General features: G+C 38.6%; 1 protein-coding gene across 1 annotated transcript; it reads right to left on the reverse strand.

Annotated features, from left to right (window-relative positions):
- Window positions 1-11,367: 11,367 nt before the first annotated feature.
- LOC132214532 (COX assembly mitochondrial protein 2 homolog) lies at window positions 11,368-11,608 on the reverse strand. The gene has a single exon (XM_059661909.1). The coding sequence runs from the start codon at window positions 11,576-11,578 to the stop codon at window positions 11,384-11,386; it is 195 nt and encodes a 64-aa protein (XP_059517892.1). The 5' UTR covers window positions 11,579-11,608; the 3' UTR covers window positions 11,368-11,383.
- Window positions 11,609-18,232: the final 6,624 nt, after the last annotated feature.

An 18,232-nucleotide genomic window follows, 5' to 3' on the forward strand; every position in this document is an offset into this window, starting at 1 on the left:
TTCACACGGTGTCCCTATGCATACTCATCCCTCATATCTCTTCCCTTTCTTGTAAAAATATCAATCCTGTTGGATTAGGGCCCCACCCTAATAGCCTCATTTTAACTCAATCACCTCTTTAAAGACTATGTCTCCAAATATTGTTACACTCTGGGGATTGGGACTTCAACCTATAAATGTGGAAAGAACACAGTTCAGCTCATAATACTGTGGAATGCAGGAAACTGACAGCTTAACTTCTCATTATCCTGTCTTTCTTGATTCTGGGACCTATAGTGTTTCTGAACCTATTAATAGTTACTTCAGCTTACTTTTCTAGTGCTGCCAAAGTAACCAGGGGCCAGGAAGAGATTTCTCTGTAGAATTCTGAGTGATTTGTTGTTTTACTTGACTCTGTGTATGTGTGTGTGTGTGGATGTGTGTGTGGATGCACGCACGCAGGTGTACTCTTCTTGTTATAGAAAACACACCTTCTGTCCCTTATTTGAACTTAAGTATCAATAAATCAATGTCAATAATCCCACTTACATCTGTGTAGAACTCTACACTAAGAGGATAACTGTGGAAGAAAATCCATCAAAAGAGAATGAAAAGGGACAGCCATACAAAAGGCAAAACAACTGTGAAAAAAAATGATCTTAAAGGAAGAAAGGAGATTTGAATGTTCCATAGACACTTTTAGGCATGCTGACCAATAACAGGTCACAGAGTTTGGATTTAAGAAATCATTGATAATATTAAGAATTCTACTTCAGTGGACTGGAGTGAAGTTTTTGAAGCCAAATGAAATTGGTTGAGATTTTAATAAGAAGTAGTTAATCAGAATAGTGAAAATTAGAAAGTATTTTCAAGACACAGAGAGAAACACGACAGCAAGTAGCTTGAAGCGTGGTTGGGAGAACATGGAGTGCCAACAAATGAGTTTGTAAGAATGGGTGAACATGGTCATATGCTTAGGACAAGAAGGAAGCATAAAGAAATCAATTGATAATTAGATTAAGAGAGAATATAACAAATGAAGCAATGTTTGGAGAGAAAGAAGGGCATCCAAAGGATAAAGCATAGCCAAGAACATACTGGGAAGTTGCACGGAAGACTTAGTAAAGAAGAGAGCCCACATCCTTCTTTCATCGAAAACATCAGGAAAGAACAATTGTTAGCCTGGCTAACATGGAAGGTATCTAAGCCCCTCGTGGGTTGGTAATACCAGACACAAGTCGTTCCCATTTAATGCCCATTTGAGATGACATGTTTCATATGGAAGCTGTAAAAAGAAGACCTTTGGGAACTAGCCTCATCTTCCAAGTTCATTTTGCTAAAAAATCAATTAAGCAGTGTTAATTCACCAAATTTATCATTTAAAATTTATTTTCTCTTAATTATTTATATATTCATAGCAATTAGTACTGGATGAGATTTAACAGATTTTTGAAGATTTGAGGGAAGTTTTGGTTGACTGATTTTCATTTTGTTCTTTATACCACCATTTTAAGGAATATTTAATCTGTCAAAGCAAAGTATCGTGAAATGCTTCAATTTAATTATGAACATATATAATATTCAAAAAAGTGTTAAATACCAATAATCAAAAATTTTAGTGGTTCCTATGGGGTTTCAAGTTATATTGATTCTAATATATTTTACTCATTTTTTGCCTTGCTCAATTTTTGCCCTGTTTAAAATCCTTTTGCCAATATATCAAGTACAACATCCCACTTACATTGTTATTACAGCAATTAGTCAATAAAATTTAATGTGGTATAGTTGCTCTTCTTATTCCTTCAGTTACTTCCCTCCCAAAAAATACAGTATCCCCAATAATCAAGGAGTTAATTAAACTGTCAGCTATTAAGATTCATCACAGAAGATTTTCTAATTCCATCTCTAAAAGCTCTGTTGTGGTCTTCAAAAGGCTAGAATATATATATACACATACATACATATATATGTATATATGTGTATATATATGTGTATATGTGTGTGTATACATATATATATATATATACATATATATATATATATATATATATATACATATATATATAATCTCCACCACTTAGTGCATAGCTATATTACTTGAGCTCTTTATGACTGCTGGAAGAGGCAAGTTCATGATTTTCTCCAAGGATATTGGGGTTCCAGGGCAGCATCAGCCACAAAGTCACAGGGACCTGTGATTCCAAGGCCAAAATCAGCTCCACAGAAAACTAGGATGCTAGCACACAGGAGCTCAAAGAAGAACTGAGTAGGAGTGGCCACCTGGGGGCTCTTTTAACTAATAGATTGTTTGATCTTTCCGTCATGTTTTGTATTTAGATTTAACGTAGTTCAAACTGAAGTCCTAATCACAGGGCCTATATAATAATCCATATAAGCAGTTTCATTTCCTTGTCCATCTTTGAATGGTTCCAACCTTTCATTTTTCTGCAACTGTCAACAAGCCTATGGCTTTGGATGCTTTACATTGGAGCATAAATATTCATTTCTTAAAAGATGGATATGGAATATATGATCCCAAGACACATTTTATGTGGGCAATAACAAATTAGATTATATAAGCATATTTATAGAGTTCTTTGTGGATGGAAGAGGGTATCTCTTGATCCATCCATTTTGGCCTGATATTTGATTACTGGTATTTGGCCTCATAAGGAATCTGATATACAACACGGAGTCAGATTGCAGGGCCACACTCACCAAGTCAGCTGCCAAGTATGTAGGGAGAACAGCTCTCCATAATGGTTAAAAGTGGAGCCAGGTTTCCCAAGTTTAAGTTCTGATCAGTAATAAGTTCAGTTCACTTATTACTTAATATTTGGCTAATTATCTAATCTCTTTATGCCTTTGCTTATAAATATCTTTACATGTAGCAAATATGTATAAACTCATCCAATTCTCACCTAGTTTCATAAAAACATATATATATATATATATATATATATATATATATATATACACACACACACATATATATACATATATACATATTTGGCACATAATGCACACTCAATAAATGTGTTGTGCACATTTGTTTTGTACACATTGGAAAAGACTATAGATCAAAGCTCACACACTTTATAATTTCTTCCATTCTTGGCTTTTTGCACAGCAAACCTAAAATGTTGAACTTCAAAGTCAGGATGTCTCTGATATATAATCTATTCATTCATGCAAAAAAATTGTGTTTTTATTGATTTCGGAGAGGGAGAGGAAAAGAGAAATAGAAACATCATCGATGAGAGAGAATCATTGATTGTTTGTCTCCTGCATGCCCCACACTGGGGATCAAACTCGCAACCCAGGCACCAGGAATGGAACTGTGACCTCCTGGTTCATAGGTTTATGCTCAATGACTGAGCGATGCTGGCCAGGCCAAAATATTTTTATTGAATGCATACCAAATGCATACTCATGTTGTGGTGACCCCCAATCATAAAATTATTTTCGTTGCTGGACACATAATTTAAAAACAGTGAAAAATAAAACCAGGGTGGTCCCTACCCTCCAGGAGTTTACAGTCTAGTAGGGAGGACCTCCGACTGTAAATGAAGAACAATTGGAATGTATGTGATGAATAATAGAAGGAATAAAATAGATGTAAAATTTAAAGCTTCCATCAGTTTAAATCTGAGCTAATGATCCATGGCAACTGGAACTGCTGCTAGGCAAGAGTAGAAGTATTTTAGCCTCATAGAAATTATTCATGTTTGGAGTAAGTCTCCCTTAATACACTTGTGTCTGTGTATGTTGAGGTAGCTGTAGCAGGATTCACCTATCTCACCAGAAAGAATCAAATACTAAGCAGTGAAATCTTTCCCTAAAAGAAACCATGAAAGATGGAGAGAGGGAAATTAGGATAGAGTAGAAAAATACTCCCCCTGATTTCTCTCCATGGTCAGTCTTCTCTGTCCTGGAGCCACATTTCTGTGCTGTTTACATCTTCATAGGCAGCTAGGAGAGCTGAAAAGAACACTTCAAAGAGTCCTGGGCACCTCCATGCCATTGAAGGCCTTCTGTATGAGCTTTGCAAAACTAACAAGTGGGGGGTCCGGGGAGAGCATCGATCCCGTGGATGTAGTTGTGACAAGTCTCTCCATAACCGAAGAAATACAGATGTGCATTAGTAGTATTGGTAACCAGCTGTCTTGGTTTGCCTGGACTGAGTGGTGTCCTGGGATATGAGACTTGCAATGTTAACTGGGGACATTCCCGAAGTAACCAGGACAGGGGCCATCCTCACAGCAGGGAAGTCTCACAAAGGCAGGTATCTGTTTTACATTCTAGAGTATCCTCAGTGTGGGGCCCCTAGAAATGAAGTGTGGTAGTTAAATACGGGAGGTTGTGGGGTCAGTCAACATGTGTTCAAATCCAGCTTCCATTTACAAGCTGTGCAACCTCACACATTTTACCCTTCCTCTGGGAGTCTCAACTTCCTCACTTTCAAAATAGTGATGTATTTCACAGGTTGTGTTAAGGATTAAATAAAACAATGGATGCAAAGCTTTCCACACACTTCCTAGCACACCATCAGCACACCGTATGTGTTATTACCTTTAGTAAGTCCTCAACAAATACTTTTGAATGAATAAATAATTGAATGTATTTTTACAATTCTATAATGTTTCTGACACTTACAAATGTTCTCTTTTTTTCCTCTGGATGTTAGGAGCTACAGAATAATGAATATGACACCATATTGCCCACCCTCCCTATCCCAAACCACCCCACACCACAGCTCTGCTTACACTTTCCTACACTTTTCTAGATCTGTTCATATTCCTTTAGATCAGTGGTTCTCAACCTTCCTAATGCCGTGACCCTTTAATACAGTTCCTCATGTTGTGGTGACCCCCAACCATAAAATTATTTTCGTTGCTTCTTCATAACTGTAATTTTGCTACTGTTATGAATCGTAGTGTAAATATCTGATATGCAGGATGTATTTTCATTGTTACAAATTGAACATAATTAAAGTATAGTGATTAATCACAAAAACATTATGTAATTATATATGTGTTTTCCGATGGTCTTAGGCGACCCCTGTGAAAGGGTCGTTCGACCCCCAAAGGGGTCATGACCCACAGGTTGAGAACCACTGCTTTAGAGTCTCTATATCCCATCAAGGCATGTCTTGAGCAAAAGGACATTTCGTTGTCCTAACACTGGATAGAGTCACGTTCTCTCCATCCTCCCTCACCTTCAGCCTACCTCCTGAGGACCATGCGGCTACCTTGTAATCATTCCTACATGGGAAAATACTTGGTTGATTAAGCTGGCATCCAAGGAGCAAGCAGAAAGGGAAGAAGACAGGATAAAACCACATTGTGTTCTTTCAACAGTGTGGGGAAATCTACAACAGGAGCCAGGTCAAACCTAATCAGTCAGGAAAGAGAGATTGGGTTTCATCAGGCAGCAGACTGGCTTTGAACAAAACCAAAAATGATCAATATGACAAAGGGTTCACTGTATAAATGAAGCAGCCAACAAGTGTTATAGCGTCTAATAAGGAAGCATTTTAGTTTCTGAAGTATAAGACTTCTGGACTCCCAGGGAAAGATGGAAGGAAAGATTTAGAAAAATTACAGAAAATGCATTAATACGACCCATGACTTTCAAGGAGCTGGAGAATTCTTCTTGGTGCATTTTAAAACTATACTCAGTAACCTCACCAGAACTCTGATATATCCCCCTTTGAAATCACACACACACACACACACACACACACACACACACACACCATGAAAGTCACTGGTGCTATGATCCATGAGTATACATGGAAGTGTATCTCGTATGTCAGGAGTGATGTCAGTGGGAAAGCAAGACTGGGAATCCATGGTGGAGGATAGGGCACTGGACTAGAAGACCAGAAATCTTCATTTCAACCCAGTCCTTTTGTGACTGTGACAAGTCATCCACTTCTTTGATCTTTGCCTGTTCTAACTGCAAAAGGATCACAGGTATTTTTGTGCATTTCTCCTGTCTAGCATACTTGTAGAGAGGAGTAAGATCACACAATTGGAGACACTCTTCAGACGACGAGAATATATGCATACTTTATATTATCAATAGTAAATATCAGATTCAAAAATTCTGTCAAAAGGCCAGAAGAGTGTAATTCCTCTGTAATGATAACAGTTCTTTGTACTAAGTAGGCTTTGAATACTGAAGGTATTTTTAAGCAACAGGAGGTCACTATATAATCACTCACTACTAAATATTTTCAAGGTCTTGTTCAAGCTAGTTTTAACTTTATTGAAATAACAAGTCAAAGCTTTAAAATAAATATTAATTAAAAATCCCTTTCTATAGTAGATACAATGTAAGCTTATTCTTTGTTTATAAAGCATGTAGTTCACATTGAGAGAAACAAGTGGTCTCTGATTACAAAGCATATTGAAAAATACAACCATCATCAGATAGCGTGTGTTGTATAAATAACACTCAATCATGTGAGTCAGCCAACTACTGTGGATACAAATATATTTTTTTCAGTCATGCTGGCTATTAATCAATGGTAACACCAATGAACAGAATGAAAAATTTCATCCAAAACTGACTATTGAGGTGTTGCACATATTGCCCATTCATTGTCCACATAATTAGTCACATTGATAGCTTCAATAAGAGGGCTTTGTTCTTTATTTTTTTTCTGGTTTCTTGGGTACTTAACAGTGTTTTATGAAGGGACCTGAAATCTTTTGTGATTTGAAACTTGGCTCACATGAAAGTCACACCTGGAATAAATAGCTGGAGCCATACTGAGTCTTTTATGGGCATATCAATCCAGTTATATTAAGTAAACACTGTCATCAATTAAAAGGACACACTGCTTTCTGAATCACTGTGCCTAATGGCATTCGGGAAGTGTCAACAGCATAGGGTCAATATGTAGACCTTTCAGAACAAGAGCCCAATTTGCCACTTGATTGTGCTGCTTAGACTTACTACCTATTCATGTCCAGGTTCCTGAATAGTTTCCTCTTTTGAGTGTTAGAAACCAGACAGAATCAGCAATCAATCAGTAATTATGGAAAGAGCACCCATTTTACAAGCTGAGCACTGAGTTAGTCTATGTGGATTTTGACTTGGCTCCTCTCTAAGACAAAATACTCTTTCTACTCTCGAGGAGATTACAGTCTAGTGGAGAAATCAAAACATATAATTGGAAAATTAAATAGCTATGCAAAATGTAATACAGTGGCTAAAGTATAAGAAACTTCAAAAAACAGTAACTTATTCAATGCTAAATGAATAATAAATACTGAGACCAGTGGTTTGCAAACTGTGCTCCAGGTAACTCCAGGTGTTCAGCTGGAGGCAGCTCACAAGGGTACAGCAGAAAAGAAGAGAAGCACCAAATAAGTACCAGCCAAATCCACCATCCAGGCTTCTACCCCTAATCTTTTTTTTGGTTTTCCTTTTCTATTTTTGTTGATGTATTTTCTGTAGATGATCTTCACATACAATTTCATATCAAGAAAGGGCCTCAAATTTATGATTTTAGAAACCACTGATACATTTTTAAATGCTATAGATTTCAAAATCACATCGTGTAATCTCTATGACCTACTGTGGTATCAGAAGGTTCCTTGGTGGAGAAAGACTGAAGACTTGACAGATGTAAATCATTTGGATAGTTAGAAAATTTCCAGCTTAATGGCTTCTATAAAAAACACTAAGATGCCTGAATAAGTGGTAGTCCAGGTGCTATGCCGTGGTTAGGTGTGGTATTTATAGTCTAGATTAGGTAAAGTTGCTGTGCAAGAGTGACTTAAGAGGCATTATCTTGGAGGGAAACCATATCAAAATCCACACAGACAGTCTCTATTTCATAGGAAGATCCCATGTACACAGATGCAAGATAGGTATCAGCAAACATAGTGGAGAACAAGAAGTTTGCAATGAATGGACAGAGCTTGACTAGCCTGACAGGAAGTCAGTGTGAGTGCAGTTCCTGGACCAGCTAAGGCAAACACCAGAGCTAGATTAGTTTCAGAACTAAGAGTAAGAGTCCTGGCTTGCTAAGAAACACTGAACTGGAAAAACATGAGGATGGGGTTCTCTTCTCCCAAAGATCCGTTACTCTTGAATTGAGTAGGCAGCCTCTATTCAGAGAGATGAGCAGAGAAAGCTCTAGATATCCTGATACCATTTCTCTCTTCAGCTGACCTTTGAGCTAGAGACCAGGGGGGATCAATTCTGCTGTTATTGCCTGAGAGATAAAGTTGTAGGAAGTCAAATGCATTACTCAAAGCATTTGCAGTTAATAACAGAACTGGTGTGTATTTTCTGAGCACAAGTAATATGCTTTTCTAGATTAGACAGATAAATAAATATACAAACACATCATAAGCATTATTGAACTACAAGCACAAAAATTGATAATTTAAGCATTGAAAAAATTATTCGAAGAAGAGGTGAGTTTCTTGTAGAATTAAAGATAATGAACAAACAAATCTCAGAAAAAAACAAGAACAGGGCTAAGACTGGGGAAGTCTCAGCAGCAGAAACCTGAGGATCCCCTCTCTGGAGGCTGCCCTTGAAGACTCCAAGTTGTTTTCATGTCTGCATGACTCCAGTCACCCCTCTTCAAGTTCTCAGGAAAGACAGTATCATTCACTGTTACCAAGGAGTTTTAAGCCTTGAGATAATCAACAAGGAGAAAGGGTAAGTAGAACTAGGAGAACTCTGTAAACCAGAAAGCCTCTACAGGATGTGACTATTGCATATACTTTATTCACTGGTCTAGGAGTCACGGGAACAGACGTCTAAGATGTACTGAAATACGATGAACTCCATCAGTCACATATAGTGCTTGTCGATGACAAGTGATCTTGAAAAATGGAAACAAAGAAAGTTTCTCTGCTTTCTTTGACTGTTTGGTAGAGCCCAGTAATGAGATGAGTATTCCTCCAATATGTTCTTAGAACATGCTCATGCTTACCCCAGGATTATACACACTATTATAATTGCCTGGTTGTTTTTTTGTTTTGTTTTGTTTTTTGTTTTTTTGTTGTTGTTACATTTCAAGAATAGGGCCTGTTTCTTGTTCACCTCTGCATCTCTAATTCCTGTAATACAGTTAGAGGATTAACAAACATTTACCTGTTGAATGAAAAATATGCCTGTCAGACTCAGGATGGACTTACCTATTGGTCAGACTCAGGAAAGGTGTGCATTCTCCAGGCAAAGGTTTTAAGTAAAATAACAGGAGAATAGAGGAAGATGAGGCTATTGATCAAGGACTCACACCATGAAAGTGGGTGGGAGGCTAATTAGAAATAAATCACACAGTAAGGTCATGGGAAGCAGATCTCCGTGACAGAGGCTGAAGCAAAGGAGCCCTGGAAGGTGGTTCTGATCTCAGCCCATCGTGGCCCCTAAGGCAAAGAAAGCCTGGCTGATCTTATTAAATGTTGGGGCTGTTATCTCCAAACAGGTTCTGCAACATCAAATGCTGAGTGTTCTTCCATCTACACTTCCTCTTCCAAATATGTGTCCTAAAAGGAGAGAAGTAAATGGGATGGAGGATAGCTGTGTGGTTCCCCTTGAGCCTCATCCCCTACCCAAAGGGAAATTGTCAATATTTAACTTTGTGTATATAACCCTTCCATAAACTTTTTATATAACACCTGATTTCCAGAAATCTGGTTATACCTGCTGTTCCCTAGGGGGATTTCTTTAATTGTAGAGGTGAGGAGTTTTCCTTCTCTAAAATAAGTCATGTTGGTCATACATCCCATGGATGAAATTCAATGATAATAAAACCACCTCCCGTCCAGCTACCATTGAGGTCCTCTAGAAAACAATGCTTCTCTGAACAGTGTTGCCAATATAGCTGAACTTGACCTAAACACTAGCAAAACGCTCAGGCCTTCCATGATTATCCTTAGAGTTAACTGAGCATGTCTTCTTGTGGATCACACTCATCTACTCTGAAATTTTTTAAGTCAATTATTTTATTGAGGGAGATAAATTACTCAAATGTTAATTTGTTGTAGGCAAAGGAAAGAAACATATTAAAAGTTAGGTGTGTTGGTAAAGGAATCAGAGTACTAAAGGTTCTGCCCAACAAGTATTCTGAACCCATGGTTTCTGTATTTCTCCATGCCTAAATTTCTCCTGGGTCACTTGCTATTCAAAAGATTCAGGAGACCAAATGAGATAGGATTATTTTGGTTTTATCAACCAAGAGTCTTCAGATCTTCTCTCAGCCAAGGCATCCAGTGATAATATGATTTACTAGGGGCCCGGTGCACGAAATTCGTGCACTGGGGGGGGGGGGGTGTGGCGGACTGTCCCTCAGCCCAGCCTGCCCCCTCTCACATACTGGGAGCCCTCAGGCATTGACCCCCATCACCCTCCAATCGCAGGATCGGCCCCTTGCCCAGGCCTGACACCTCTGACAGAGGCGTCAGGCCTGGGCAGGGGACCCTCATTTCCCCCCATCACTGGTTCTGCCCCCAGCACAGGCCTGATGCCTCTGGCCCAGGCATCAGGCCTGGGCAGGGGACCCCCAGACCCCTCCGATTGCTGGCTCTGCCCCTTGCCCAGGCCTGACGCCTCCACCAGAGGTGTCAGGCTTGGACAGGGGACCCCCATGTCCTCCTGATCACTGGCTCTGGCCCCCGCCCAGGCCTGAGGCCTCTGGCCCAGGAATCATGCCTGGGCAGGGGACCCCCATCTCCCTCTGATCGCTTGCTCCACCCCCCGCCCAAGCCTGACGCCTCTGACCCAGGCTTCAGGCCTGGGCAAGGGGACCATCATATCCCCCCAACCCCCGGCTCAGCTCCCCACCCAGTCCTGATGCCTCGGCCAGAGGAGTTGACCCTCATCACCCTCCGATCACCAATCACCGTATCGGCCCCTTGACCAGGCCTGAGGCCTCTGGCTGAGGCGTCTGGCTCGGGCAGCGGGGACCCACAGCTGCAGCGGCCCCGTGATCGTGGGCTCCGTTTTAGGCCCAGGCAAGGGGCCCCTAGCTCCCGAGACTGCCAGCTTTGACCGTGCCCAGCTCCCATCGCTGGCTCCACCCCTACTTCCTGCTATCACTGGCCAGGGCAGCAAAGGCGCCTGATTCTCCGATCATGGCTGGGGGGCAGGGCAAAGGCAGCCCCAGGGCTCTTAGCTCCCCCCTGGGTTTCCGATCACTGTCAGTGGCAGGGGGCTTCTTCCTGCTTTCCCTTTCGCCTCCCTGCATTGTGCCTACATATGCAAATTAACCGCCATCTTGTTGGCAGTTAACTGCCAATCTTAGTTGGCAGTTAATTTGCATATAGCCCTGATTAGCCAATGAAAAGGGTATCGTCGTACGCCAATTACCATTTTTCTCTTTTATTAGTGTAGATGCTTCAGATTCCTCTGTAGGATTGGAAAGTCTCTTTCACATCGCATTACCAAGCTCTCTGGTCTTGGTCCTCTTTTCCATGTACTCATTCTTCAAGCATTTTCTCATCTCCTGATCAAGATCATTGCAATGACCAAAAAATTTCAGAATGCTGTGATTTTTGTGAAATTCCTTAAGTGTTAAGACATTGCATTCTTCAGTGTTCAAGTGTGGAGATAAGTCAGGATGCATCTTTCGGAGAAGGTGATGGAGCACAGCAGAGCAACCCGCCTGGCAGCCACACCAGAAAGGCTGAAGCGGAATTCACCAGCGAAGATGCCTCATCCCAAGGCCCGCTGGCCAGGGTGCCAGAGCCAGGCCATCTCCACAAGGAGAACACTCCTATGCCCTCCACAGCTGACTCACTTTACTCTGAATTTTTAAGGTATAATTGTTATAACATAGTATAATATGACTGTTTGTTTAACTTAACATTATTGCTCATGCTAATTAATTGCCTGATCTTTAGAATCAAAACCAGAGTCCCCTAGTGGCCAGGATGAAGACCCACAGCTGATACAAACAAGGGGGCTGGAGCCCAGGAGAGGAAACTTCATCTATTCTGGCAGGAAACCCAAAAAGGGAATCTGAACTAGGAGGCAGACAGCTTCTACAGTAACATAAGTACCAAAGAAAAGGATGAGAATATTACAAAATATAGAATACATAAAAATGTAACTATGTGAAACCAAATAGCAGCTCTGTCCTTTAATAAAGCATAGTACTATATTGCCTTCTCAGAAAGCATATATCCTAAATTATAATAATTCAGATTGTTTTTGGTTCCACTCAGAAACATTTTGTTAAAAGATTGCCTTACATTGTATTTGAAAAATATAAGCAGACTTTTACCAAATATAGATACAAGGATCATAAACTGAAAATAGAAACCAGAAGACAGACTCAGTGGAAACCAAGGGAATAGTGACATTGTATTACACTTGGCAGTGAAGAAATAGAAATCTATAGTGATTTACTACCTTTACATAAGAATAAAGAATTGGGCGAAAAAATATTTAAACTATCAAAAATAGTAAGACACTTCTTGGCAGTAAGTAAGGAAGAAGATTTATTTAACTGTGGAGAAGGTTGGCAGAAAGGAACTAAAATGAGAAACAATAATATCACATATTAACTTTGTTCTTAAACATCCACATTTAATGTATCAACTTTGGCTGTTGTTATATGCCTTGGCAACTCAATAAAGTTACTGAAATGGAAAATTGAAAATTTTTATTGTGATATTTCCAATTTCTCCTCTAGTGGAATAGTTTAATAATAAGCCATTACATATGCTTTCAGCATTCTCATTAAAATGAGTGAGCTATCATTTTTCTTTCTATTCCTAGTTATCAGCAACTTTATTTACCAGTGCATATTAGGTGGAACGCAAAGCTCAGCTAACCACTGTGGTTGTACTTTCCGAATAGGCAAGTATTATCTATTCTAAAGGTGGAAAAAAATCCTAAGTAGTTTCATATTCCATATTTCATTGTATCAATGAGGAAACTGAGGCTCAGAAAGGTTAAGTAACTTGTCTTCAATCAATAATTAGTCGATGGCAGAGTAGATGTCATGCTTCTAGAATGTTCTACTACAGGAGACTATCCTAGAATCCAAATATTATTTCAATAGCAGTTGTTGAACACTGGCCTACACATTCCTGTCTAGCAAAAAAAAAAGTGGCTGAAAAGGATCCTTCATTTATTGAAAGCCTACTTCATCATTATCACAGGGAATACCAGATTGCAAAGGACTCAGATTCCAGTTATATTCCCCAGTACTTGGGAATGGGTATTTTCCTTGTGGCTTTTATGAATCTGCCCTCGCCTTTTACATGTTTTAATTGTCTATAACATGTCTCTCTGCATTCACATCAGAGTCGTGTGGAATGTCAAAGACTCCCTAATTTGTAAGGTGATATCTTCATAAAGCTGCATTAATTCATCTATTGGTCTTTGCAGAGTAAATCTACTTCTAATCTGGTACCTGCCATTAAGCTGCTCATATCACTAATTTATTTCCTTTTTAAACAGCAATCTGTGCATGCCATCTTTGGCTCAGGGTCAACATAAAGCATTTACATTAACCATTAACCCTCCTGAGGCACTGGGCTTGATTGGACGAGAAGCCAAGTGGAGCTGAAAGAGCCAGGAAAGGATCCAACTCTTAGTTCAGGTGCCAATAAGCCATGTGACCTTGAGCAAATCATTTATCTCCTCTGAACCTTTCTTCATGTGCAAAAGGTAGGACATCAGGTTCCTGACCCCAAAGATCTAAAACTCTGCATTTCTAAATTGCTAATTTTTAAGCCAAACTTATTATTTTTTTATGCTTGTATCCTAAATTTCCAACCCATGTATTCCATACACCTGGCACAGATTTCAGTCCTAGCATTGAGACAAGTAACTAAAGTACAATAAAATGTGATGTCTGCCTTACCATATTGTGAATTCCATAAAAGGTTCATTCATTTTTATAAGCTCAGTGCCTGGCAGAGGTGACATTCTATAAATGTTTGATATATGGACGGATGGATGGATGATTGCCACAGCAAAATAGTAAGAAAAGCTTAAGTGTATGAGTTTATATTATCTCTGTAAATAGCCCAAAGATCATTATCCTAAACCTTATCAGAAAAGCTAGCACTTAAGTGTAATTTTGCCTATTTACAGCTTATTGGACTTCACAGTACATCTCTTATAGCCTAATCTCTTCCTGCCTAATGTTATACTTTTTTTTTGGGGGGGGGGGAGGTGCCAGATAGCGAACCTAGGCCCTCAAATATACACATAATCTTATACTCTTTAATTTCCTTCTTTTTAAAAAAAAATATGGCTATATTGATGAGAGAGAGAGAGGGAGGGAGGGAGGGAGGGAGGGAGGGAGGGAGGGAAACGGCTGCCTCCTGCAGTTGTAGTATTTGCATAGTTTCAGTTTATATAAAATCCAGTGGCATGGCAAAAGCATTCCTCTTGCCTTGCATGCAAATCATCTCCATGTTACTTCAATAGACTCTCTGTCAAACGTTAATAGTCCACCACTCTGAGTGATATGGAATAGCAACTGAGTCCTGGTAGAATGTCCTACCATCTTTTGACTTATTATCATGTGATTTCAGTGTATTTACTTTAGGAAGATGTCTTTTTGCCGGGAGCCGGTCAATCCTTGCTGTTTCAAGGGACCTGGCATATATGGCATACGGTTCTTAATATGTTTGCTCACCTTCTTGGCACTGTGTTTTAACCAAGGTCACCTCTCCGAGAAAGGTTGAATCCCCAGGTAGGGATTTTCCCCTGAAGTTAGGGAGGGAATAAAACCTCTTAACTAAGTGCCAGGTGGGTAATCAATCACTTTAACTACGAACAATCATGCTTAAGCTGCATAATCTTTACTCCCTGGAATGGAGATAAGAAACGCCCTAACCTTTGTAATAGAGATTGATAGGATTGAATCAACTGGTATAAATACAGATGTAACAAGACAGAGAGAGACAGAACTTAGAAGAGAACCAAGAAGACAGAACCTACACAGAACCTACAGACAGAAGAACTTCGCTGGAGAGAACATGGCAAAAGATCCTGCACTGAACCTGACTACAGAAATTGGCAAGAGAACCTGACTAGAACCTGGTGACTGAACCTGGCTGGAGAACCTACAGAACCTGGCAATAGAACCAGGCAAGAGAACCCAACCATGCTGATCAACTGAATTCTGCCTCTGTGTCATTCCTTCTTCGCCGACTCCGTCCACACCTTTGGGGACCCCTGGACCTGCTGGGGTTGGACCCCGGCATCTTTTTATTCCCAGGCATATACATTTTTCTGGTTGAGGGTTGCTTTCCCTACATTTAGTTCTTTCTCTTTTTTAGGCAATGTAAGTTTCACAACTTTCACACATTCACAATTCCATACTGTCATAAACAATCTATATTAACACATATACAATGTCAATATTTTCTAACTCAGTTTTTAAACAGTCATCACAACTTTAAGTATGCTATTAATCCATTATGATTATTGTTACAAATATGATTTCTTCATGGGGATCTTCACTATTATAAGCAGTACTTTATATTACTGTTAGAAATATTACCAATAAACCATAATTGTTAGGACACCATTATTGTATTTACTGTTTATTTTATCAGGTCCTACATTATCAACATGGAAATATTTATGTCTAAACTAGAGGCCCAGCGTGCACGAAATTGTGCGCAAGCAGCTCTCTTCCGCTTGCCTCAGCTGGCCACCCCGCCCACTGCCACTAGCTCACGCCTCACCCTCCACCGCTAGTAGCTTTCCACTGCTAGTAGCTTTCCACCACTAGTAGCTCATGCCCCACCCATCTCGAGAGCCACTGCTCCTTTGGTCTTGAAAGCAATATGGCATCATGCCCATAGGCCTTTTATTAGTATAAATAGACTTCAAAGAAACCATATTATCCCTTACTCCTCAAAACTTGCTATCATGTTAATAAAAATAATAGCTGAGATTTATTAAGCACCTTCCATGTGCCAATTACTGTGTTAGCACAAAATGCGTTAACATAGATCATGTCATTAATGTTCCCAAGGCTCTTATGGGGTAAAAGCTTTAATTAACCCCATTTTATAGGGAAGAAAACTAAGTTTTAGACAGGTTAAATAATTACTCAACTGCTTACAGCTAGTAAATGATGGCGCTAGAACTGGAACCCAGCCAATTTCACTCCAGATTATTATATTTGGGGAAGAGGATGAATCTGTTCATTTTGGAAGATACCATAATTTTTGTATTTGCATATCAAACTCAAGTTTGCATATCATTTGAAAATTCTGTCTTAAAATCAAAAGCACATAGAGAGTGCAAATTGAAATATTTGCAATAAGAATTACAGGTTATCAAAAATATAATGAATCATTATTACTGCAAAATTATCAGAGTACATCAAAGTAGGAACATAATGTATTATATAATTATCAGCATAGTTTTCTAACTGTGAATTTGCTAGTGTTGACTGATTAATTTTATACTTAAGCTTATTAACTGTATACCTTAGCAGATTTTTAGTGTCTGAGGTTTAAAGTTTAATTTCTTTTCACAAAGATTAAACAAAGATTTTCTAGCTGCCAAAGATAATAAAGCAAAAAATGATTAAAAGTAAATTTAACCATAAGGATTTTGATAGTATCACATTACTTTATATCCATCTATAAATTGATTTTTATAAAAAAGCAAATATGGAAATCTGACAGTCATTGTTTCCTTTATTATTTTCTGTTTGCCATGGTGCAATTAAAATCACATTTATAAGGACTATTTGTGTAAAATAGCTATGAACCACATTCTCTCTGAAAGCTTAAAGAATCTATGAGCCTTTTAGAAAATATGCCTAACATGTTATCTTAATAAAGATAGCTTACAAATAAGAAATATTTCCTGGTTTTATGATCTGAAGCCAAAATTATATAAAGCTTAAGAGGCAAATACTCCTTGCTTTTAAAACTATGCCACCTAAAAAGTTTAAATATTTACACTGGAAAGCAAATAAGTACTCTGAGAATATGAGAATTCACCCAAAGAGCCTTTAGAACCAAATGATGCATTGCGATTCATTTCGAAGCCACTGCTCTATTTACACATCAAAAACTTACTGAGGGTTTGTCATATTCAAGACTCTGAGACATACTGTATGGTATATGTCCTCAAAGAGCTTATCTTTTGGACTGTTTTGTTTATTTTCTATGTCCTTAATTATGAAAATAACAGAACAGACACTTGTTTCACAACACCTAGATTTAAGAAAGGTTAAGTATTTTAAGTACTTCTTAGCCTATTTTTATTACACAAAAATCCAAGTAGTTATATTAGAACCAATAACTCAGTTTTCCATTTATAATTCCTTATATGCAGACCTTCTAAATCCTATGGTAGTTTTGGTTTGCAAAATCAGTCTACTAAAATTTCACTTAAATTGAAATAGAAATGATACTTAAACACAAGGGTGATTTTACATGAGTATATTTTTTAAGAGCCATATTGCTTTTACAAAGAAACTGAAGAGAAAGGGAGCAAGGGTAACAGGGTAAGGTCATCAACTTGGTGACTGTAAGAGACAAAATCGGATTCCAGTACTGATTTTGCCACCTACCAGAAATATGGACTTAAGTTATTTCAGTTCAGTTCCATTTCCTCATACATAAACAGGCATAATTATATTGTTTCCCTATTACACTTTTTGTGAGGATTAAGTTATATAAGTAAAGGATTTAGCATAATGTTGGGAACAATGCATGTATCCAATAAATGGTATTTATAATCATAATTAGAAAAGAGGTAAATTGGGGAGGAAAGGTTACACAGTTGGTCATTTTTCAGGGATGTTGCAATAAAAACAACAAAAAATAACAAAAAGAATTTAGGTAATAGTTTATACTTCCATTATTATAAAACAATGAAATTTGAGTTGGACTAAAGAATGAATGCAAGTATAAGCCGTGCAGTTAAGAAATGTGCAAATACTACTTGACCTAAGGAAAAACCACAGGCTCTGAGGAAATTGTGGATAATTAACTTGTTAAATAATTCACTAAAATTAACCATTTGTCATGATGTGAATCACATGATACTGATTGAAGATACTGTGTAAAAAACAATGATGTTTACAATTTAAACTTCTATGTACCAAATTCCTTACTTGAGATGAACTCAAAGATTCTATTAGAGGTATTATCCCTCTATTCCCACTTTGCTGAAGGTTTTTATCAAGAAAGGGTCTTGCTACCTGGTTTGGCTCAGTGGATAGAGCATCAGCCTGCGGACTGAAGGGTCCCAGGTTCGATTCCGGTCAAGGGCATGTACCTTG

This window comes from Myotis daubentonii, chromosome 13, assembly GCF_963259705.1.
Source record: "Myotis daubentonii chromosome 13, mMyoDau2.1, whole genome shotgun sequence".
Taxonomy (NCBI): Eukaryota; Metazoa; Chordata; class Mammalia; order Chiroptera; family Vespertilionidae; genus Myotis; species Myotis daubentonii.